This window comes from Pelophylax lessonae (assembly GCF_965119305.1).
Source record: "Pelophylax lessonae genome assembly, chromosome: 3".
NCBI lineage: Eukaryota > Metazoa > Chordata > Amphibia > Anura > Ranidae > Pelophylax > Pelophylax lessonae.
In genome coordinates, this window is record NC_138770.1 from 193,376,659 (window position 1) to 193,402,179 (window position 25,521).

Here is a 25,521-nt window from a genome sequence, read left to right on the forward strand (position 1 = left end):
TTTTGGGGTTACCAGTGACATTTCTACAGTAATCAGTGCTATACATATGCACTGTTACTGTAAAAATACACTGGTAGTGAAGGGGTTAACTTTATTAGAGAGGGAGGGGCTGTGTGTGTCCCTAGGGGCGTGCTTTCTACTGTGATTGGCTGTGGCTTCAGATGTATGAAGAGTGATCGATGGTTCTACATAGTAGAACACCGGGGAGAATGACAGGTGGCTTGTTTACACAAGCCGCCTGACTTTCTCCCTCTCCCCCGCCGATCGCTGAGTGACCGGCGGACATCGGGTCTGCTGGTCACACGCGTGGGGGGGTCCGTGACCTCCGGGGGCGCGCGCTCGCTCCCTAGACCCTCACAAGCTAGTGACGTAGCCCTACGTCACTTTGCCTGTGAGGGGCTGACTGCCGACGTAGATCGGCGTTAGGCAGTCGGCAAGTGGTTAATATATATATATATATATGTATGTGTATGTATGTGTGTATATGTGTACAGCTTGTATAACAGTGTAAATTTGCTGTCCCCTCAAAATAACTCAACACACAGCCATTAATGTCTAAACCGCTTCCAACAAGAGTACACCCCTAAGTGAACATGTCCAAATTGGGCCCAAAGTGTCTATATTTTGTGTGGCCACCATTATTTTTCAGCACTGTCTTAACTTTCTTGGGCATGGAGTTCACCAGAGCTTCACAGGTTGCCACTGGAGTCCTCTTCCACTCCTCCATGATGACATATCAGAGTTGGTGGATGTTAGAGACCTTGTGCTCCTCCACCTTCCATTTGAGGATGTCCCATAGATGTTCAATAGGGTTTACGTCTGGAGACATGCTTGGCCAGTCCATCACCTTTATCCTCAGTTTCTTTAGCAAGGCAGTGGTCATTTTGGAGGTGTGTTTGGGGTCCTTATCATGTTGGAATACTGCCCTGCGATCCAGTCTCCGAAGGGAGGGGATCATGTTCTGCTTCAGTATGACACAGTACATGTTGGCATTCATGGTTCCCTCAATGAACTGTAGCTCTCCAGTGTCGGCAGCACTCATGCAGCCCCAGACCATGACACTCCCACCACCATGCTTGACTGTAGGCAAGACACACTTTTCTTTGTACTCCTCACCTGTTTGCTCCCACACAGGCTTGACACCATCTGAAACAAAAAAGTTTATCTTGGTCTCATCAGACCACAGGACATGGTTCCAGCAATCCATGTGCTTAGTCTGCTTGTCTTCAGTAAACTGTTTGCGGACTTTCTTGTGCATCATCTTTAGAAAAGGCATCCTTCTGGGACGACAGCCATGCAGACCAATTTGATGCAGTGTGTGGCATATGGTCTGAGCACTGACAGGCTGACCCCCCACCCCTTCAACCTCTGCAGCAATGCTGGCAGCACTCATTTGTCTATTTCCCAAAGACAACCCCTAAATATGACGCTGAGCATGTGCACTCAACTTTGGTCTTTGGAGGCCTGTTCTGAGTGGAACCTATCCTGTTAAACTGCTGTATGGTCTTGGCCACCATGCTGCAGCTCAGTTTCAGGGTGTTGGTAATCTTCTTATAGCCTAGGCCATCTTTATGTAGAGCAACAATTCTTTTTTTTTCAGATCCTCAGATAGTTCTTTGCCGTGAGGTGCCATGTTGAACTTCCAGTGACCAATATGAGAGAGTGAAAGCGATAACACCAAATTTAACACACCTGCTCCCCATTCACACCTGAGACCTTGTAACACTAACGAGTCACATGACACCGGGGAGGGAAGATGGCTAATTGGGCCCAATTTGCACATTTTCACTTAGGGGTGTACTCACTTTTTTTGCCAGCGGTTTAGACATTAATGACTGTGTGTTGAGTTATTTTGAGGGGACAGCAAATTTACACTGTTATACAAGCTGTACACTCACTACTTTGCATTATAGAAAAGTGTCATTTCTTCAGTGTTGTCACATGAAAAGATTTAATAAAATATTTACAAAAGTGTGAGTGTACTTACTTTTGTGAGATACTGTATATATATAGATATATAGATATCTATATATATATATATATATATATATATATATATCTATATATATATATATATATATATATATATATAATTTAGTGTTCAAATGAAAAGTCCCCACTCCTCACATGGACCACAAACTTCTCCACAATGGGGTTGATTTACTAACACTAGAGTGAAAAAACTTTTGCAAAATCTTGTGTAGCTCTGCATAGAAACCAATCAGCTTCCAGGGTTTTTTGTCAAACTCTGAAAGCTGAAAGTCAAAGCTGAAGTTAGAAGCTGATTGGCTACCATGCACAGCTGCACCAGATTTTGCAATTTGTTTTCTCCAGGAGATCGGTGTAAACAGATAACACACTGCACTCTCCAGAAGGTTTTGACTCCACTCTTCATCAACCGCAATAATGATTATTAATTTGTCAGACTCTATACTGTAGAGCCTCCGGACTCAGTATCCCTTTTTGTGACAACTTCACTTTCCTACTTAGGCATTACATTGACACCTAATATTTCATCCCTCTATAAGGCAAATTACCAGGCTCTGTTTAGTAAACTCTTGGAGGCTGTGAGGACATGGTCTGATATGAGCTTGTGATGGCTAGGGAGAATCGCCATGGTAAAAATGACAGTTCTACCCAGGTTGTTATATTATATCCAGGTTCCACCAATCACAAAGCGGCAGTTTCAGTCAAACATTTTTCAGTTCATCTCGGATGCCAACTGCCAAGGGTAACAGAGTGGCCTAGACCACAATGTACACTCCTAAATATCTGGGAGGGTTGGGAGTTCCGGACTTCCGGAAGTATTATGTGACAGCGCAGATTGCACAATTTTGCCAACCTTATAGTAGCTATTATAGGTTGATTGGGTGTCCTTGGAGGCCCAAGCTTGCTTCCCTCTTACAATGGATCTAATACTATGGATCCCCATCAAGACACTACAAAACTATATTATGCCCTTTCCAAACCTATAAATTTGTGAAATATGAGCTGCAAAAGATGGCCTCTATGCTCTTCCCATACACCTGTAGCCCCCTTTTTCAATAATCCCCTCTTTCCACCTGGTATGCAACCTCATCAGTTTTGTTGGTGGTTGAATAAGGGACTCTACTGTATAGGGGACTTTCCGGGGCACAAAGAGGTACGTCCCCTGTCGTATTTTCTGCACAGCATGGAGATGTTCTCCTCTAAGAACTTCCACCTACAGCAAAAGTTCTATTTTCTAAACACATTATGGAAAAATAGTTCAGATCTAGAAGTATGCACCATGTTTAAAAACAGATATATGCAGGAGTTTCCACTCCTGGGGTGCGTTTCTATTCTGTACAAACTTTTTATCACCCCCATCTCATAAACGTTCTAGTGTGGGAAAGGGATTTGGGCATAGCTCCTGAGGCAGAAGACTGGCATTCATGGAGTACCCGCATTTATAAAGGCATTCTGAATATTGCTCCGAGTGAAGCATGGTATAGAGTTTATGCCAGGTAGAACTTGGTACCGGATCGCCTCTTGACGATGTACCTAGGTGTGTTGACTTCCTGCTTCAGGGGTTGTGGTCATATGGGCACGTCTTTACATATATGGTGGATTTGCCTTAAAGTTCGCTGCTTTTGGATGTGGGTTCATTCCTTTATACTGTATATTCAGTTATTATAGTCAACATTACCAAAGATGCATGCATTGCCTTGTTGAACAAACTGGTTAAACATACCCTGAGACACACACAAACGTTAATTTACTTTATGTTCTTAGTGGCTTAAATCGCTATTGCTATCACATGGAAAAACCGGGTTACCCATTTAGCCCTAATAAACCTGGATTATGCTGAACGAAAAGAGGGTGAGTGTCCTGCACGATAAAAAAATTTTTTTCTTTTGGTCCCCCAGGCTTACTTACCTACAGGTTACAGACACACAAAGCTGACTTCTGGGTGCATGAGAGATGGAACCCCGGCCAGACCCACTTCCTTACTTTTCTTCTCTCTTCTCTTTCTCTCATTCTTCTCTTTTTCTTCTTCTCCTCTACTCTTATCCTTTTCATGTTTCCCCCTCCCCCCCCCTTTTTTTATACTTTTTTTATTTGGTAATTTCAGTACCAGTAGAAGGGTTGTTGGACCCTAATAAATGACTAGGAGGTTGATTGGTTATAGATTTTGGTATTTCCCAACAGAAGTTATGTGTACTACTACTCTACAGATCATCTCATAGAAGCTAAGTATTGATAGTGCCTTAGACCTCATAGGTCTTACTTATTTTTATAATCGGATCTGTTCTGTAATGCTCTTAGATGGGCCTTATGCATCATTGAGCCAGTGCAAGTCAGTCTGATCCTGTCATCTGATCTCCTACCTGTTGTTTCCCTGTAGAGCTTGGACCTTTCAATACTATGGTGATGCACTCAGATGCATAGTTTTTTCTTACATATTTTGCTCTCTTCTTCATTTGTAACTAGACTGGGCTCCCTCAACGGGTCCTCAACCCTGTTATTATGATCTTTTTGTATACCTACTTTACTGCATGTGCAATGTTCTGTAAGAGTTGTTATGCTATTGTGTTTTGTTTTTCCCTCTATTACTTGGAAAGAAAAAACTGTTATAAAAACTATTGAAACAGAAGGTTTTGACTCCTTGCGTGAATAAGAAAGTCAAAAACAGCCTGTGTTGTTTTGTGTTGGTTATTGTAGCTTCCATATACTCCAAAAGCTCTGTTACACTTGTCTCCCAGTTTCCACTGGGTAACTAAGCCAGAGTAGAACATTTCTTTCTATCCACATAGACCCGCAGACACAGGATGAAAGACTTCTTGTGAAGCCACTCCTTTATGTAAAGACCTAGAGAAACCAGTTATAGCAGGACTGTCTTACCTACTACTCTAAAACTGACAGCCCATACAGAGGTACAGGCTCAGAGTTGCAGGAAGAGTCTGCAGGAGTCTGACGTTGCAACACTGATTGTGGGTGCAATGCTCTGTAGGCTCCTGAGAAAAAAAACAAAAAAAAAAACCCTTTTTTGTTTTAACCTCAAAAATGTGCATTTACAATATTTCAGATTTCAGTGCTGTCACATGTTGAATGTCAATTACGCAGCCATGCAACACTGGACCCAAGTGAAATTATTATTATTTTTGACACAGATAATGCTTTCTTTGGGTGGTATTTAGCCCCCGTTCACACTGGGGCGATCCGACTTCCCCAGGCGACCACAGAGGTCGCGGTGCGCTGCTCACACCGCGACCTCGGAGCGGCCGGCACGGACTTCATAACATTGAAGTCTATGCAGGTCGCCCTGGGTCGCCCCAAAGAAGCTCCGGACCCTTTTTCTAAGTCGGAGCGACTTGTGTCACTCCTATTAGAACGGGTCCATAGCTTCTGTATGGGAGGCGACCTGTCAGGCGACCAGGTCGCCCCAGTGTGAACGGGGGCTTATTCACTACTGTTTTTTTTTTCTGTTTGTTTTCTTTTTAACTACGTGAATGAAAAAATATTAAAAATGTAAAAAAGCACTTTTTTTCATATTTTGGCTATATTATTTTAAAAAAAATCCCTCCAAATCCCTTGGGGCCCCCCAGATAACATAGAACTAGAGTCTCCATTGGAATATTTCCCCTCTCTGGGGACAACCCACATTTTGGGATTTTCTTTACTTTCACCTTCAATAATAATGGTATAACAGGGCAAAAAGAGAGGGTGGATCTCCCTAATGGGGACAAAGACAGCAATAAAAACCTAATAGGTCTTCTAATTAATCTCCACACTGTCCAAAACTAAAACTACTAAAACTAAACTATACTTTAACTGCCTCAATACTGGGCACTTAAACCCCCTTCCTTCCCAGACCAATTTTCAGCTTTTAGCGCTGTTGCATTTTGAATGACAATTGCGCAGTCATGCAACACTGTACCTAAACCAAATTTGTGTCATTTTTTCCCCACAAATAGAGCTTTCTTTTGGTGGTATTTGATCACCGCCAGGTTTTTTCTTTTTTGGTGCACAAATAAAAAAAGACCGAAAAGTTTGAAAAAAAAAAAAAAAAGTTTTTTTGTTTAGGTTATAAAATTTTGTAAATAGATACGTTTTTTCCTGCACTGATGAGCACTGATGACGCCGCACTGACAGGCACTGATAAAGAGACACTGATGGGGTGGCACTGATATGCAGCACTGATGGGCACTGATAGGTAGCACTGATATGCAGCACTGATGGGCACTGATATGTGGCACTGATAGATAGCACTGATATGCAGCATTGGCGGGCACTGATAGGCAGCACTGATGGGCACTGATAGGCAGCACTGATGGGCACTGATGGGCGCTGATAGGTGGCACTGATGGGCGGCACTGATCGGCAATGATGGGCGGCACTGATCGGCACTGATGGGGGGCACTGATGGGCACTGGTGGGCAATAATGGGCACTGGTGGGCAGCACTGATAGATGGCAATAATGGGCACTGGTGGGCAGCACTGATATATGGCATTGGTGGGCAGCACTGATAGGAGGGCACCACTGGCAGGCTCTCTGAGCCCTGTTTGCCATCCCTGGTGGCCATGGTGGGCATCCCTGGTGGTCATGGGTGGGCATCCCTGGTGGCTCTAGTGGCACCCCCCCCCCCCAGGGCTGCATTGGTAATCAATGTTCTGATTACTAGCACAGACCCCCCCTGTGATCTTCGAAATACTCACTGATCCCCCCGGCTGCAGTATCGATCCTCTCCTTCTCCTCACTGACAGGATCTGTCAGAAGGAGAAGAGATCGAAGCCGTTACAACGACTGTATTTACATTGCATGTGATTGGACACAGCCGTCATGTGATCAGGAGGGCCAATCACAGGGCCCTCCTGCCGCATCTTGTTGCTCTGTGTCCGAGGGGCACAGGCACATCGAGATCGCGCCGCTGCGCGTGCCCGCGGCGGCGCGATCTCGCTCCTTCTGAAGGACGTTCCGGAACGTCCGATCAGAAGGACGAGACTCCCACCCGGCCGTATATGTACAATGGCCGGGTGGGAGGTGGTTATAGTATAACTGAGATTCAAAAAAAATGTTTGGCACATTTTTATTGCTGTCTGTGCCACCGTTAGGGGATTGTCTAGCGTACCATTATCACTCAGAATAAAAGCATATTTTCCAAAGTTTGGGTTGTTTCCAGAAAAAGAATATAGGGCAAAAATTTACAATGGGGATGCTAGTTCTTGTGACCCTTCCTATTTGACTTTGGGACAAGAAGTAAAGTGAAATCTACCCAATGGGGGCACAGATGTAAAAAAAAGCTGATAGGAGTTTTAACATTCCCTTACTCTATCTGTAGCACTTTCCCCGTAGGGCTTGCTGTGTGTTGACTTCTTGGGTCTTCCTCTACCTGCCGACAGTCACTAGGGGATTTTTCACATATCCATCCTTACTCCCGGTTGCTCGTTACTCAATAAACAATCCAGGGGATTTGGTTTTATATTTATTGTGGAACTTGGATGGGAGAAGGGAATAGCGGGATACTCCAACTGAACTATTCACAGTAGATAAAGACAACTCTCATTTAGCCTCACCAGGTTGTTTGTGGAAGCAGACACACTGCTTTTACCATAGTGCCACTTGTATGGAAAGGGTTAAGTCCTCTTGCATTCTCTAGCAGCTGACTTGAAGCAACTACTTTATCTTTAGGACACTCTCTAGCATCCCCTTTACTGACACCCGTCCACTGACTCTTCCACTGTAGGGATGGCCCTCACATGACAGGCACCATGACACAGTTCTACACTCACTGTAGGCAGAATTAAGCCTCGTACACACGCACCGATTGTTGGCCGACCGATCGGCTGTCTTTTGTCTAGTGTTGTTGCGTTGGTTGAAATGTGCCTAGACTGCACACGAATTTTGTCGGCCAACAACAACCAACTGCAGAAGTGATGTCATGTTATGGTTTACTTTTCGTGTGTTTTTTCTTCTCTGAGCATGCCCAATCTTGCTCATCACATTTTTGTCTGCCGAAATCTGTACTGACTGAAGAACAATCGGCCGTTCTGGTGACGGCCAACAAAAATTTTATAGCCTGCACACCAGATTCTGTTCGGCCGAAAATTCGCAGTCGATCGATTGTCGAAATCATCATACTAACAAGCCGACAATCGGCCGATCGGACGTTGGCCGAAAATTCACTGCCAACAATCGGTGCGTGTGTATGAGGCTTTAGATCCTTTCCAGTTTCTCCCTTCCAGTCAGCTCTGCTGGACCTCTGGGTTCAGCTCCTCTCTAACATTTAGGCCCGCAGGTACCCCGCTCTCCAGCGAAGACCCCGAGCACATGTGCCCTTGGCATTTATATAGTCAACCAGCATGCACCAATGCACTTTCCTCTGCCAATCACCAGGGTTGTAACAATGCCTGTGCCCTCACTTGTCAACTTTCCTCCCACTGTGTGAAAATGTGAAAAATATTGTTTTTTTTTTTTTTTCAAAATTGTGGTTCTTTTTTGTTTATAGCGCAAAAAAAAAAAAAAAAAAACGCACAGGTGATCAAATACCACCAAAAGAAAGCTCTATTTGTGGGGAAAAAGGACGTAAATGTTGTTTTAGTACAGCGTCGCACAACTGCAATTGCTTGTTAAAGTAACGCAGTGCCGAATCGCTAATTAGGGCCTGGTCAGAAAGGGGGCAAATCCTTCCGGGGCTAAAGTGGTTAACTTCTGCTCCACTGATTACAGGCATACAAGATTACATTTAAAGAGCAGCCTGTTCAATGCTAGGAGGGTGCTACAAAGGCATGCAGGACTTTTGTTTTACAACATACTACAGTTTAGTAGATCCTATGAAACACAATTAGGGGAATTCATTTAGACCGTCTAAGACAAACATGCCGCTCTACTACACAGGCACTCAGCTTAGACCTTGATCTTCATTACCCCCAGTTTCGTTATCTATAAGCTGAAGGTATTTATCTTTGAATTTGGTGCATTAATAGCACCATTTGTAAAATTGACACTATTAAAGCGGAACTAAAGATAACAATATTCACCTTTCCAATGATTCCTCGCCAGTGCTGGAATTTTCTCCTGTGTGCTGGTTTTCAACCATCTTCATTGGCAAGCACAGGATGGCATCACTCCTGCGCATGTGGAATAGCTAGTCATCCTGGCACACAGGGATGGGGTTGGCCACTGTAAGCTGAGCTGAGCATGCTCAGTTCAGTTTACATTGGGGGAATCGCTTTGTGCAGGCAGGTAAGCATATTTTATTGCAAAAGAGACATGTAATGTCTTTTCTGAAAAAACAAGCCTGCTTTCTCACAGTATGTAACCTCTGAACTTTAGTTCTGCTTTGAGAACTACTGAAATTTGCCACACGTGTTGATAAAGCTACCGAAATGGGCGGCAGGGATTTTTTAATTCGACACAGACCTCTTTAAGTGCCGGTTCACATTGGTGCGATGCGGGAACCCTGCCAATCCACTATGGGTTCCCGCATCGCACCCGACTCGCAGGCAGTTCACACTGCCATATGCAAACTGCTGGGAGTGTCAATACAAAGTTAACGACACCCCCAGAATAGTTTGCATATTGCAGTGCGAACTGTCAGTTTGGACAGGAATCGGATCGCATAGATGTGAACACACATGCGATCCGATTCTGGTGTGAACCAAAAAAAAGGGTCCTGTGCGTCTTTGGTCTGAATGCAATGCAAATTCAGCCATGCAATCTGCATGACACAATTCGCATTGCACAGACATGGCATGTGATTTGCACAGCAATGCGGTGCGAATCACATGCGATGTCTGACATTGAATATGTGTTAACCGGCACTAAAGGGCCATAGTTCCAGAATAGTATGGCTAGGGATTTGTCCAATTTCCCAGATGCATTTCTTACTGTCTATGCATGATAATGAGCCTTGTATGAACAAACCCTTATGCCTAGGGCAGGTCCTTGTCTCCAAGAACAGCCCCTAAAAAACAGTCTACAAAATACCTGCTTCCCACACCTAACAGGGATCAGTGATGTAGGAGCCAGTTATATCTTTTTCCTTTTTTTCCAACCAGTTTTCCATCATTAAAAATGTATAAAACAGATGAAAAGCTTATAGAGTATGTGTGAGCATTCAGCACATGTCCTCAAGCGCTTTTAGGCTTATGAAATCTGTCTTGTTTTTGTGAACTTACTGAGAATAAAAAGGCAGAAGCTGAAGTTTAGTAATATATCTTTTTCACATTGTAATACTTTCCAAAGTATTTTTTATTCCTGTTAACGACAGGTACAAGTGTTTGTAATACAGGTGTATGAGGAAACAACGCGGAAGCTACCGTTTAGAAAGATGCTTTACATTTCTTCATTTTACACAACACTTTCTGGGATAAAACCCCTTTTTTTAGTGATTGCTAGGCAGGCGCTTATGAAAAACAATGACAATAATGTGCACTGTTCTCATATGGAAATAATAATGTACTTCTTTTTTCATTATGCCTCTACTTACTGTATATTTTACATCCTTTGGACAGGGGTGGGAAGGCATACACCTGTATGGTTGTTGGTGCAGTCTGTGTGCCCACTGGGGAGATTTTATGTTATTTCCTGTCAGGACAGGAAGTGATGGGAAGACATAACAGTGCGGACACAGACTGCAACAACATTTTTTTAAGTGACTCTGGAAAAGGTTAGAATCTCTCTCAGGTTATTACTGCCTGTGACTTTCATTTCCAATGACAACAACTATCCATTTTTTTTTTGTCCTGCTCTCACAGGCTGTCAGAGGGACAGCATGTGAGATAAAATTTGACCAGCAGGCTAATAGACAACAATACAAATTTGACAGAAGTATTTTACTTTTTGTAAGGCTTTCCAAAAAAAAGTTTAGGGTGGAGGGGGCAGCAAATAGCCAAGATTCAGAGTACATATGTCAAACACAAGGCCCACGGGGCCCTTGCAACTAGTTTTGCAGCCAAAACATGGCAGAATTCTATTCTGCCACCTCTAACTCTCGCCCTCTGCTTTCGCTCCCCGCTGTTACTTGTCACTTGTAATCACACAAGCTTTCTGTGTTTATAAGGAACAGCTTTGCTCTCACCAGCTCCCGGAGGCAAATCTCTGCATGCACTCACAGCAGGGCACAGGGGGGGCAGATCTCCAGAGGGAGAGAGAGAGAGAGCAAGAGAGAATGATCTCCCTGCAAGGTGAGGAAAAGTTGCCTACACAGGGAGGTACTAGAGCCAAGCCAGGTAGGATAGAGTAGAGATGTGAGGAAGCTTTGGGGAAGGGGGTTGGAGTTGTGATTGCACTGTACATAGCTCACCCCTAAACCCTGCACTCTGTACATCACGCACTCTTGAACTCTGCACTCTCTACGTAGTGCACATCTAAACTCTTCACTCTGTACGTAGCGCATCCCTAAACCCTGCACTCTGTATGTAGCGCACCCCTGAACTCTGCACTATGTATGTAGCGTACTCCGGAACACTGTACTCTGTACGTAACACACTCCTGAACTCTGTACCCTGTACATAGCGCATTCCTGAACTCTGCACTGCAACCGCACTGCTGATGTAGCCAGCAATGAAACTGCATTTGACACCCCTGATAAGGAAAGTAGAAACTGGCCTCTGTTCTTCTCTCCTAAAAACATCTCTTGCAACTATCAGGCTGTGTATTGGTCCTCTGGCATCTAGAGGTAGTCCCCACAGTACATGCAGATTTTCCAGATTATGAGCAGGTCCCAGTCCTTTCTTCCTATGTGAAAGAGAAAAGAATAGAAATATAGCATGTCTGCCACAATATTGAGCAAAAGCCATGGTGGGTCCTGGAGCTTGTGTAAGGGTAAGGGAAAATGTCCTTGTATATGTCTACCACACCACATTATGTGCAACAGACTTTGAGAAGGTAATTAAACCACTAACTTGCATTTTAAAGCAGAAGTAGACCCAACCAACACTGACTGTTTTTACTCATCATACAGCAAGCCCTACGGGGACAGTGCTACACAATCTAAGGCCCCCAAGGCTACTTTCACACTGGTTCGCATCAAAACTGCCTGTAAAATGTGTTAATGGAGCATTTCTGCTGCGCTTTTGCTGCGTTTGCGGTGCATTTTTTAAAGGACAAGTGATTCAAAAACTATACCAAAAACGGATCATAGGTGTGTTTTTGAGGCATTTTAGAGGTGTTTTTGCCATGTTTTCTATTGATTTCAATGGGAAGGTGCATTTTTTGGTGCATTTTTAACTGACCAAACATGCTCCAAAAACACAGCAAGCAGGATTTGTTTTCACCGCAGCAGTTAACACATACATAGAATTTAAAGGGAAGAATTTTTCTTGAGCTTTTCTGGAGCTCTATTTTTAAAAGCAAAAGCGCTTCAAAAACTCCTCAGTGTGAAAGCAGCTGTAGCACTGCCTCCTTGAGGACTGCTGGATAACACACTCTCGGGTCCCCCTGGGTTACTGTTAGCAACACTGGCATTCACAGAATAACACTTTACTTCTTTGGCTCAGTCAATGATCAGTCCAAGGGTATGTAGTTGTTTTTGGTATTTTATTTTAAATAGAGATAGGAGAAGGCAAAAGTAGGATACTCCAAATAAAACTATTCACAATGGATGAGGACTCCTGTCTCGAAATGCAGCCAGGCTGCAGATTCACCTTGCCACTAGATGAATTTAGGTCAAGTAGTCTCTGTTCAGATGACTTAGTTAGGTAGATTATCTTCGGGATACCTGCCTAGTATCCCCTTTCACTCCATAGACTAACACCCGTCCTCTGACTGTCTCACACCGTGGTGGCCCTCCTCGGGTGAGGCCCCTAGGCACGATACCCTGTACTCACGATACTGTTGTTCGAGGGTCTCCAGTGTCTCTACCCCTTCTGTCAGTTCTCCTGGACCTCTGGGTTCAGTTCCTTTCCTCTGGTCCCCAGGCCAACTGGCTGTGACCGTGTGCCACTGCTACAGAGGAGGAGGCAGCCACCACCCTCCCCCTGGGACTCTGCTCTCCAGCCAAATACCCCACAGCATGTGTGCTCCTGGCTTTTATACAGTATCCCATAATGCACCGAGACAGCCAGTCTCTACCAATCACTGGGACTGTATCAAAGCCTGTGTACCCATTGGTCAGATTTCTTCCCACTGTCCAACATGCCTCCCTATTGGACCAGTGTGAAACACTCTCTAGACCCAATGAATCACTCACTGAGCAGACCTAACTCACAGATCCTGCTCTCTGGTAGGCATAAAGTAATATTGATTTCCCTGCTGCTCCTCTGATAGGCAGACAGAGCAAAAACTATACTCTCTCACTAGCACCTACCTGGAGGGTGCTACACATCCCAACTCACATTTATACATGAGCATAAAAGGGCCGACTAACCTACCAGCATGTCTTTGGAGTGGGGAAGGAAACCCACACAGGGACAGGAAGAACATGGAAACTCCAGGCAGGTAGTGCCAAAGGTGGAATTCAAACCAATGAGCTTAGTCACTTATCCACTGTGCTCCCCCATCTAAGATGCAGATATAATCTTATGGGAAGAGATGCTTATTTAAAGAGACCCTGTATCCTGACTTTTTGTGTCATCAGAAATCTTCACATAAGAATAAATGTGCATTTGAAGTGTTTGGTTTGTCTATAAAAGCTACCCCTGCAAAGCCTTGAGAATGCTGTTAGGTCATCTTGGATGTCAGTTATATTATATTTACTTGTTTAAAACTTGTTGTATTCTTTTTTAGTTGTTTCCTGTTTTCTGGTCTAAGCTAAAATTATGCCACACATCCCAGAGGTCTTTATGGCTATGCTTTTTCTTTTATCTGATGGAAAGGAGGGGGTGCTTTCTCAGCTTAGCACACTCTCTCTGAGTTAGGAGTAGATGGATACCAGTAAATAAATGCTACATGAATTATCCGCTCTCATTTAAGGTGGCCATAATTAGAAATGCTAGGAGGTGTTTTTCAAAGTGATTTTCTTTAACAAAATACAGCATGGAGGCATGGATGGGTTTGCTTTGAATATTAAAAATGTATTAAATTGTGTTTTTAGTTCATAGTGCTCAGATACAGTTTAGTTCCATTTTACAGAATTTGCTTTTCCACACATTTTCATATTACTGCTCCATGCCTATAAACTGCACTTTCTTAAAGAAACCTTGTGTCCAGACTATTCATGTCAACAGAAATCGTCACATAAGATTATATGTGCATATAAAGTAATACTAAACACACCCTGTTTAATTTACATTGCCCCTTCTATTTCTGTATGTAAATGATGGCACTGTAATCATTTTAATAAAAAAATCAAAGTACCTTTTTCCTAATCGAAACACAGCTATCACATGACCCAGATCTTTCCTAGCCTGTTTGCAGGGAAACATAAGCAGGAGGAGCTTCGAGTCCTCTGCTGTTGGTCACATGTTCAAAGAAAAAGAAAACAGCCTTAGGAATACAGAGTAAAAATAAATAAATAATCTCAATACACTTTTTTAAATTGACATACAAATATATATTTGAAATCAAATCTTTTTTTTTTTCATTCAAATTCCATCCTTTGGAAAAAAAAAATAAAATTGGAAAAAAACAAATTCCATCCTTACTGCATACTTTAATATGTTTTTTTATAGAGATACCTTGAACATATTGATCTCTGAAGAAGGGAGATGTTGCTCCCGAAACGCGTCAGTTCACAATGTACATCCTAATATCTCATTATATCATTTATGGTATTTTTGAAATCAAGAGGTTACACCAAGATGCCTACCAAAATTTGTTAACATATCATTCATGTTATATGTCATTTATATTTGAGCTATTGAGCTATATCATGTGCCTTTGAGCATATATTGCCATTTTCATGTATACAATGCAATACAATTCAATATTGTTTTATTCATATACTGTGCATGTCATTGATTTCCAGCCACTGAGCACGTACCTCATACAAAGTCCCGCGGGCCAATTTTCCTGTTTTGATATATTTGAAATCAAATCTTTATTATTTTGTGGAAATAACATGGTATGGGCAGATTTTGGCCAGTCACAGGTGTCACGCCGCTTCAGCCTTGTGTCTTAGAATAAGAGGGAGGTGAAGCCCCCATTAATCTACATGTAATATTCCATCCCCATTGTGTTTAGCTGGTTGGTGGGCATGAAGGAGGAGGGAGGGAGTGGACTGTCATTTACCACTGTGTATACACCCACATGTATGACACTATAGTCACATGAGCTGCTCAGATGTAATAGGGAGGAAATGTTCGGCACAAAAACTTACTAAAAGCTGAGCATATGCAGAGTTGCCACTACAGCAAAAAAATAGAGAGCAGCAAGATCAACCAGGTTTTTTTGCAGAATACAGACAAAAAATCTCATAGTGACTGAGTGAGTATGAACAGCATTTAAAACAGCATTTATTGATAGTTTTTTTATGATATGAGTTTAGTGACTCTTTAAAGTATTACATGTGTGTGGTTTATCTATAAAAGCCTTCACTGTAAAGACACCCAAAAGCCCTGAGAATGCTGCTGGGTGTCTCCATCTTGGACGTGACATCAGCAGCCCCAGCAGTCCCAGAGCTGTCACACAACACGGTATAGCAGTGTTTTTCAACCCTTGCTCCCTAGAGGGGCACACGAAAAAATGTTTCCAGGTTTCAGTGAACCCTGCTTTAATTTTTTAACAACAGCTTACAATACTTTAGCAATATCAATAAAGTATAGACATAATAATAAATATAAGAATATACAGAATATACTATTTGACACCCATTATGGTTAATTTAAATTATTAAAAATAATGGCCTGAAAAGAAATACAGAAAGACTTCTTTACATTGATGTTTAGTCATGGGTTTCCTTACATTGGTGGAAGAAAATCTACAGTTTCTGTATAATAATAATAATCTCAGGGAACTGCTAGCAGCCTGTGGAGGAACCCTAGATTGTGAACGGCTGCTCTATAGTATTCCCCTTTACTCTTTCCCTGGCAGCTAAATAAAAGGTTATGTAGGGAGGTGAGAGGAGGGGCAGAGGAGCTAGGCCAGCACGGAGAGTATTTAGACACAGCCACCAGAGGAGAGGGCTATGACATGCAAAGACATAAGAGCCCTGTGGCTGTGCTAGGAAGCTCTATAAAGTCCAAATAGAAGCTGCAGTCCTTACAGTACCTGACCTTGTAATGATGGGCACTCACAGTGAATGTGAATGCCACAGACGGTGCAATGCCAGAAGTACATGCAAAGTTACCAGCACTCCAAAAAAATGTGTTTCACATGTTTATTTTGAAGACAATGTCACATAAGGCATAAGAAACTGACATTTCGGAGGCCTTGCAGATTCCCTTTCTACAGGTCACCATGTTGCCTTGAGAAAGAGTCCCTTTGAAGTCTCGAAATGTTTGTTTCTTATGCCTTATGTCAGGGGTTGGCAACCTACGGCCCATGGGCCGAACCCGGCCCGCCACCGCTAAATGTCCCAGCCCGCAAGTGCCCATGATGAAATTATCATTCGGACATTTTAAAGAGGTTGTTAAGCCACTTTGTTATGTTTACACAAGGTCCCTGTTTGCTATTGGCAAGAGTCCCAGTGCCTGGGCTTTACTAATAAAGTGCCGCTATATACCTGATTTCTGAGCACCACTCGGCGCTCACGTGGCCGGCTGGCTCTCCCATCTCCCGATCTGACAGCTAGAGTGGGAGGGGCTGAGAGTCCCCCACTGACATCAGCAGGGAGGGAACAAGGAGAGAAGGAGAGAGTTGGCCAGTCACATGAGCGCCGAGCAGCGCTCAGAAATTAGGTATATACAGGCATTTTAATAATAAAGCACAGGCACTAGGACACTTGTCATTAGCAAACAGGGATGTTTGTGTGAACATAACAAAGTGGCCTAAGTAGTAGCTTAAGTAGCTGTGGGAGGCTGTGTATTATGCAGGGGTGTGTGTAGGGGGGCTGTGTAATATGCAGGGGGGCTGTGTAATATGCAGAGGGGCTGGGTAGGGGAGGCTGCGTGATGTGCAGGGGGGCTGTGTAATATGCAGGGGGGGGGGGCTGTGTAATGTAAAGGGGGCCAGAGGTGTGGGGGCTGTGTAATGTAAAGGGGTCCAGAGGTGCGGGTCTGTGTAATGTAAAGAGGTCCAGAGGTGCAGGGGGCTGTTTAATGTAAAGGGGGCCAAAGGTGTGGAGGTTGTGTAATGTAAAATGGTCCAGAGGTGCGGGGTCTATGTAATGTAAAGGGGTCCAGAAGTGCGGGGCTGTGTAATGTAAAGGGGGCCAGACGTGCGAGGGCTGTGTAATGTAAAGGGGGCCAGAGGTGCATAGGGCTTTTTAAAGTAAAGGGGGCCAAAAGTGCAGGGGCTGTGTAATGTAAAGGGGTCCAGAGGTGCGGGGCTGTGTAATGTAAAGGGGTCCAGAGGTGCGGGGGCTGTGTAATGTAAAGGGGGCAAGAGGTGTGGGGGCTATGTAATGTTAAGAGGGCTAGAGGTGCAGGGTCTATGTAATGTAAAGGGGTCCAGAAGTGCAGGGCTGTGTAATGTAAAGGGGGTGAGAGGCGCAGGGGCTGTGTAACGTAAAGGGGGCCAGAGGTATGGGGGCTGTGTAATGTAAAGGGGGCCAGAGGTGCAGGGGGCTTTTTAAAGTAAAGGGGGCCAAAGGTGCAGGGGCTGTGTAATGTAAAGGGGTTCAGAGGTGCGGGGGCTGTGTAATGTAAAGGGGACAAGAGGTGCGGGGGTGTGTAATGTAAAGGGGGCCAGAGGTGTGCTGGCTGTGTAATGTTAAGAGGGCCAGAGGTGTGGGGGCTGTGTAATGTAAAGGGGGGCCAGAGGTGCGGGGGCTGTTTAATGTAAAGGAGTCCAGAGGTGCGGGGCTGTGTAATGTAAAGAGGTTCAGAGGTGCAGGGGGCTGTTTAATGTAAAGGGGGCCAAAGGTGTGGAGGCTGTGTAATGTAAAGGGGTCCAGAGGTGCGGGGTCTATGTAATGTAAAGAGGTCCAGAAGTGCGGGGCTGTGTAATGTAAAGGGGGTGAGAGGTGCGGGGGTTGTGTAATGTAAAGGAGGCAAGAAGTGCAGGGGGATTTTTAAAGTAAAGGGGTCCAGAGAAGCAGGGGGCTGTGTAATGTAAAGTGGGCCAGAGGTGTGCGGGATGTGTAATGTAAAGGGGCCAGAGGTGCGGAGGTTGTGTAATGTTATCTTAATTTATTAGCAGGTAAATGCGGCCCTCCATGCATTCAGATACATTGAATCTCTTAAGTGGAAAAAGGTTGCTGACCCCTACCTTATGTGATGCTGTATTTGGAGTGCTGATGACTTCACACCTTTGTGCTATGGAACTGATTCTTCTTGGAGAAGTCATATTTTTTTAGCAAGTTCAAAAGAACAATGCAACTAAATACTTGATTTAAAGTAAAAGGGTCTCTTTAAGATTGACTGGCATCCAACTTTAAAGGGAACATGATCTTGCCTCAAATATTTCTAAAGAAACAGGGCATAACTTCTGCCCAAATTGAGATTAAACCCCAGCTCTACTGATGCCAAAACCTGTAGCAAGAGGGGCAGAATTAATCGTGACTGGGCAAAAATCAGGGCCTCATGTGCAGCTTGGGCCCAGGACCCAATAGGGCTCCACTGAAACACAGGGATCAATTGCAGGTGCTACAATGTAGAACAAGCATTTTTGCTATATTAGGAATCAATTAGCCTAAGTCAGGATCACTTTAGGTACACACGTGCTCCCTGATGTGTAAGTGCGTACCTCTCAAAAATATCACAGTGCTTCCCTAAAAATGCCTTAATCTTCCTTTTTCTCCAGAAGCCTGGCACCATCTTTATCCAAGCATCATCCATGGTCAAATATACTTTCTGCACTAAGATGTTGAGATTGTGCCATGACATAAATTTCGATGCCTGTGCACTAGCTTAGATGTTCTTGCTTGCGGGTACCCTTGTTGTTGCAAACAAAGCAGCCCATAATTGCATCTCAGATGACCAAATCTTTCAGTCTTTCATATGCACATTGCAAACCTGTAAAAGCCTCACACCATACATTTTTTGAGCCAGACCTATAAAACTTTAAGATGGTAACTTTGTATGTATCATGGTACATGTACAAATGTTTGTCTAGTAGATAGTTGGATTGGCACTGACAATGGACCAACCTCGAAGGGACTAGCGAGCATGGGAAACGCACCAGTCTCCCCACTAGCCATTCCGAATTAAGGATCACACTTCCAGCAGTAGGAACATGTTAGGTGCAAGTGGGGAGATATCAGGGCAAAGGTTGCCTGTTTTTTAAGGTTTGTAGTAGTGATGGAGTAAGATTGAAGGCTCCTGAATTACTTTTACAGCATAAACTGGCCATTAAAAAAAAAATTGTTTAAGCTCATGGCCGGTGGTTTGTTTGTAATGTACATTTTCATAAGCTTGCTACCATATAATTTGTTTGGATGTTGAGTTTGATAAATTGGGTATCACTTCTGAAAACAATAAACAGTTGATACCAGATTTATATTAATGTCCTTTTCTTCTTTTCAGATGGGCAGTGAAAGAAGAATCAAGGCAGAACGATGGCGCATTACGGAGGGTAGTGGAGGAGAAGGGGGGTCAGAGGGTGAGGAGGATCAAAGTGGTGACTGTGATGATGAAGATGGTTGTCAAGGATCTGGTGAGAGTATAGAAAAAGGTAGGAACAAGATATACCTGTAACACATATTGCAAAACATGTTTAAGCTGGCTAACTGCGTCAAAGTAATCTCTCTTTAGCCAGTTCTACTTTGCTTTGCCACTGCAAATGTTATTGTGGACACAATGCCAACCTGGGTCAGACAGACACAAAATGGGGGAGAGCTACACGGTTTTATTGCAAAGTTTGCTTGAAAGGGTATAGCAGCAGGGGCTGACTGGCAACTTTTAGCCCAGGGGGCAAGTACAAACCAGAGGCCCATGGTGCAGCGACTCGGCCCCCTTCCCACTCTCCCTCCTCCTGACCCCCATTCCAGGCTGAAGCTCCGCTCCAGGTACTCTCTACTCACCAGCCAAATCCTGTTTCCCAACCTGGCCAGCAGGGGCGGTTGGGGTGAGCTGGGACAGCTTGGTCGGGGCTGGCCGGAGGAGGAGAGTCTCCAGTGGGGCATGGAACCAGCCTCTGCTCAGACACAGCTTACACCATTCATACTGGGGGGGGAGGGCTGCGCTCTGTCCTTGTCTTTATCCTGCACTCAGTACATCAGCGGTGGGGACTTTTTACTTCTCTTCACCAGGAATCCTTTAGGCATGTCTGTCGCAGAAGCAGTGCAGCCTTTTTATTGGGCATCAGAGTGGCATGGGGGGGGGGCAATTGCCCCCTGGCCAAGTCCTCCCCTGTATAGCAGTGTGCAGAGGGTTCATTCAGTATTTTTAAAAACAGGTAGGGGTGCATGAGATTTACAAAGGTCTAGTAAAAATCTCCATAAATTGTAGCTGGGAAGGGGTAGGTAGATGGTCTGAATTTCGGGCTGCAATTTACCAAATTTATAAAGCCTAATGTTGAAAAAAAAGAAATACATTAGGTACCATATTTTAATGGCCAGTTTGGTTACTTGCTCACATTGTAACAGTTTGGTTATGAATGAAATAACAGTAACAGTTTGGTTACTGACTCAATCCATAATGTATATAGATTGGTGCAGAGGTGGATCCTGTTCAGCAGATGCTATATAGTGGATGCCAAATAATCAGTCTTTAAAGTGTTACTAAACCCAGGACTCTGCATTCACTATATCTGGTCTCCCACATTACACAGAACATGGAAATGCAATTATTTTAGTAAATAAAAACTGCTAAATACCTTTTCAGATCATCAGTATATAGTAATCTTTTGATTTCTATCTTTTCCTGGTGAAGCTTGTAGGAGGAATTTTCATACTACACTGAGCAGTCCTATGAGGCTGCAGGGCTCCTGACCCTCTGTCTGGACAGTGCTGATTGGCCCTGTGCTGATCACATGCGCTCTCATGGCATCGACCAGGTATAGTATATACATAGTTACAATTATCCGAACAAAACCAATGTAACTATGTATCAAAGATTCAAACCTGGAATTCTTGTTGGGCATCTGTAACCAAGTGCCTATTTACTTTTCCCCCTCATAGGGTTCCTGTTTTGTTAAATGCATAAAAAGATTGGAATCTAAACCTGAATTTTAGCTTAAAAAAAACCCTACAACCTTAGCACATTGCTTACCTGTAATTATGTATGTCCCACATTATGCATGAGACACCCCCCTTTCATAGCCACCAGCACCAGCTGTCAGAATGCAGTAGTCAGCACTGCAGATTCATCCAATCACATTGTATAGCATGGATGGAGGAATCTGTTAGATTTCATCAAATCCATCAATATAGCTATGGCTAGCTTTAGATTTGAACACTTACGTTTTGGTAGCCAACGAAGCCAGAATTCATTGAATACATATTTTATAAACAATGGCCACTTATAGCCTGTAATGTAATAATATGCAAAAACTCAGACAGTTGTGTACCTTAATTTGCTAACAACCAGACTTCTAAATCTGCCCACCCTTAGCAGCGGAAAAAAAGATTTTTCATTGGATAGTGTGGGTCGCCGCACACCTTGTACAGTATTATGAAGCCAGCTCATCTGTAATCAGGCTTCAAAAACTTTATTTTTTGCCTCAGTGCTCATGGAAATGATTTACATAATTGACTGCAGTTCTAATGCTCTCAGAATTTGCACCAAGGCTTTGACCATAAAGAAGCAAATGTGTGGAGCGAGCTGGCTGGTTTGCTGAGCCTGAGCTTCCAGTCCACAAACACAGTGAAGGATATGTGTACACTGGGAGGGATTTGTGAATGATTTCTTTGTATGCCCCAAGTTGTGCTCTTGTTCATTCATTTATATGATACATAGACAAGGCCCCCTTGTTTCCTTGTCATTGTTCTTTTATGTAACTATGGAGCCCCTTATTTTGGCCAAGGACCCTTGCTTTCTTCATAAAGAATTAGCCGCAATCTATTTGACATGGCTGTCAGGTCACGCTCTCCAGCCCACAAGTTGGCTTTGTTAGGACTTTTCACATTTTCTCATTTATGTCTTTAATTTAAAACACAAAGCGCGTCAAAACTAGTTCTGAGTCACAGCTTATCCTGTATTGACAGAATGAATTATCCTATTTGATCTGGAAGGCTGTGTATGTGGTGAAATTTGAATTGACACAGTGATCTGAAATATAGAGGCAAATCATTCAGGCTCAATAAACACTGGTGAGCATATCTGCTTGCATTAGAGAGCTCTGTGTTCACCATATACTGGTGTGCACAGTGGCTATATCTGTCAGTATACATTTAGAGTGTATAATTCTTAAGTGCCAACCTGACATACCATGTAAAATGTTGGTTTATTTCTGTGAACTGCAAAGTCATCAGTTTGCACTGGCTACTGCCGACAGTTGGTATCCAAAATTCAATTGCTGTAGTAAAGCTGGCTGTTGGCTTTCACACTGTCCCAGTAGATAAGAACCACCAGGTAAGGTCCTAGGGTATACATAGTTGCCAACATTTAAAAAAAAATTCCAGGGACACTTTGCAGCACAGCTATCAATTACCACACCCACTTCCCTGAAGCTCTGCCCACTCTGCATAATTAATCTCGCCTATTTACCAGATTATAGAGTCTACTCCAATATAGAGAGAATTACAGGAAATTAAAAAGGGAATTTCAAACCTAAGGCCACAGTAGCAGAGTTGGAAAAAGTCTCCCATTCAGCTGCACTACTTCTGCGTAACATTTACAGGCAGCCCGATTAACAGGCGCTTCCAGGGACAATATAAATTACCTGGGACAGGCTCCTATTTGCAGGGACTGTCCCAGGAAAAAAGGGACAGTTGGCAAGTATGCGGTATGTATGGTATCACTTACACTGAATCAAAATAGTTTGTGGGAAGCAAAGTAATGAGCTTTAAAGGAATAGTGGCAGGATGACATGCCTTAAAGCAATAGTAAACTCCATTTTTTTAACCTTACAATCAGGCCTAACTGATTATTATCTCATAAATGTGCAACATTTAGAACAGTGGTTCTCAACTTCTGTCCTCAGGACCCACTAACAGGCCAGGTTTCCAAGATAACTGAATTACATCACAGGTGATATTATTTGCTGCTCAGTGATTGCAATATTCTAGTCTGCATCTCCCCAAGGTAATACCTAAAATCTGGCCTGTTAGTGGGTCCTGAGGACAGGAGTTGGGAACCACTGGTTTAGGAGATATTCACATCGGAAATAGCTGTTGACATCACTCATGCATACACAGTGATGCTCTGCATTTAGGGCATACAGTATGCTGTGAAATGCAGAACCCCCTGTCATGACCGGAGCTACCGTGTGCATGGGCGGGAGTGACATCATGGCGGCCCTGCTCATTGGAAGTGCAGTAAACCTAGAAGGAAGCCCAGATAAAGATTAAAGCTCTGGGGATCTATGACAGCGCTGCGCTGGAGAGCTCCATGTGCAGGTAAGTCTGTCATAATGTGCTAGTATGCGGTGCATAATAGTACATTATGACTTAAACCTGCAGGGGGAGCAATTTGTTTTTTATTCTTGTGGTGGTTTACTACTGCTTTAAGGCTCATTAATACATGTGTAATGGGGGCACTGGTGCGCTGCTAGTGTAGTTTAGTATAAATAACTCAGTTTGAAATTGCAACCACTAAAATCAAGCTATCTGTGTCTTGAATCAATTAGAAAATTAGTATGTGTGTAGTGGTGCGCTGTTTGGGTACATACCAGTAAATGCTTGCAAATATTAAAAATAATAATACATCTTGTGATCATGTGGCAATCACATGTGCTGCATAAAACATTACAAGAATCTATGTATAAAAATAGTTTTAATATGTGAAATCGTGCTTCATCATAAGTACACACTATTGTAAAAAAAAAAAACAAAATAGTGTCCAGCTTGTAGTCATGGTAACATCACTCCAGGATCACACAGCGAGACAGCGGCACACAAACAGCATACAACTCTGTGTTTATATTCACTGGCTTTCATAATTAGCTGAACAACTATATAGTTGATATATGTCAAGAACAAAAATTAAATACATGCCTTACGATGTCATTTGACTCCTTATTATCCATTTAGAACTATAAACGAATACCCTAGTATTATAAATTGTACCAGTATTTTAAAGTACTTGGGTTTATGTGTTAATAACCAGACATATGGCTCATTTATTGTAAATATAGTGCATCAGTATTAATGTAGAGTATGCATAAAAAAGGATGAATACGCTATATATACTTATGTAAATTTACAAATAAATTCCTTGTATCATGCCTACAAAAATTAAGACCGGGCCACCTAGTGGTCATAATTATAAACTAATAATTAGATATAAAGCAGTTCAAGTCAAACTCTATGTTATGGCCTTTGGGATGAAGTGTACCCGGCTCAAAGATCCAAAAATACACCAATAAAAAGCAATCCACAGTGAGTAACGTAGTACCCATAATCATTACAAAAGAAAAAGTAAACTGTAAATAAGCACACCTATATATACAGTAGTTCCATATTTAGCAAGGTCGAACAAAGACACCAGTCAATCCAGTTCAACCTGAGTGTTTGTGTGTTTTTATGTCCCTATAATTTTCCATAACCCTGTACATTGCATTAAAACCTTTTTTAATTTATCTACACACCCTGCTGACACCACTTACTGTGGAAGAGAATTCCACATGTATGCCACTCTAAAAGTAAAGAACCCCTTACGCAGTTTAAGACTTGTCTGTCTACATTGTATGCATATGTCTTCTTTAGAGATCTTAGGTTACATAGTTTCCTGCCACTGCTAGAGTCAGCATTTAAAGATTTGTATATCGCAATTAAATCCCCTCTTGAGGGCATCTTCTCCAGGGTAAATACGTCTAATGACACTTTCCACAAGTTCATTAAAGTGGAAGAAAAGCCTTAATGCTTTGAATGGGTCACTGCAACCCTAACCAATCATTAAGCTTCCTAGTATGCCCCAAAAGATATAAAAAATCCATTTGCATACCTTTTTTTTAAAACAGCTTCGCTCCCAAAACAAGGCCACAATCCTGCTGCACTGGCCAACACAGAGAGGCTGATGGGCGTGCATATCATCTTCTCATTCAAGAGAATGCATGTAAAAGGAAGAGGAGATGAGAGGTGAGACTGAGTGGGACTGTCAGGGAAATGGCCTTGCAAGAACTGGCACTGCTGCCAATACTGGGAATGGGAGCATCCAGCAGAAGAATGGTAAGTTGGCGCACGCAGCTCTTCAGTATCCGGTTGGCAAACTGTGCTCCTTCGGGCGCTACAACTCCTATACCACCTTCAGGGGTGTACCGCACTTAGCTGCAAGGGGAGCCCTCTCAGCACCTTGGCCTCGGATCAGGTACGTGACAGTAAAATACAGCCATGTCAGAGGCCAACAAAGGTGGTTCCCCGCTTGAGGCTCTGTGCCTGCAAGTCACCGCCCTTACTCAGGCAGTACAGAGACTTCAAGAAGAGGGTTGTCTGCAGCATCTGACGGTTTCTCCTACTCCTGTGGATTCCAGCCAACCA

At 43.2% G+C, this 25,521-nt stretch overlaps 1 protein-coding gene across 2 annotated transcripts in view; it reads left to right on the forward strand.

The window, feature by feature from the left end:
- LOC309551571 (glypican-5-like) overlaps positions 1-25,521 on the forward strand; it is a 500,453-nt gene that overhangs the window by 373,524 nt on the left and 101,408 nt on the right. For both annotated transcript variants that reach the window (XM_082252205.1, XM_082252206.1), the window contains one exon: positions 19,469-19,616. In XM_082252205.1, the coding sequence (XP_082108331.1) occupies positions 19,469-19,616 (148 nt within the window). The remainder of the gene's footprint in view (positions 1-19,468; positions 19,617-25,521) is intronic.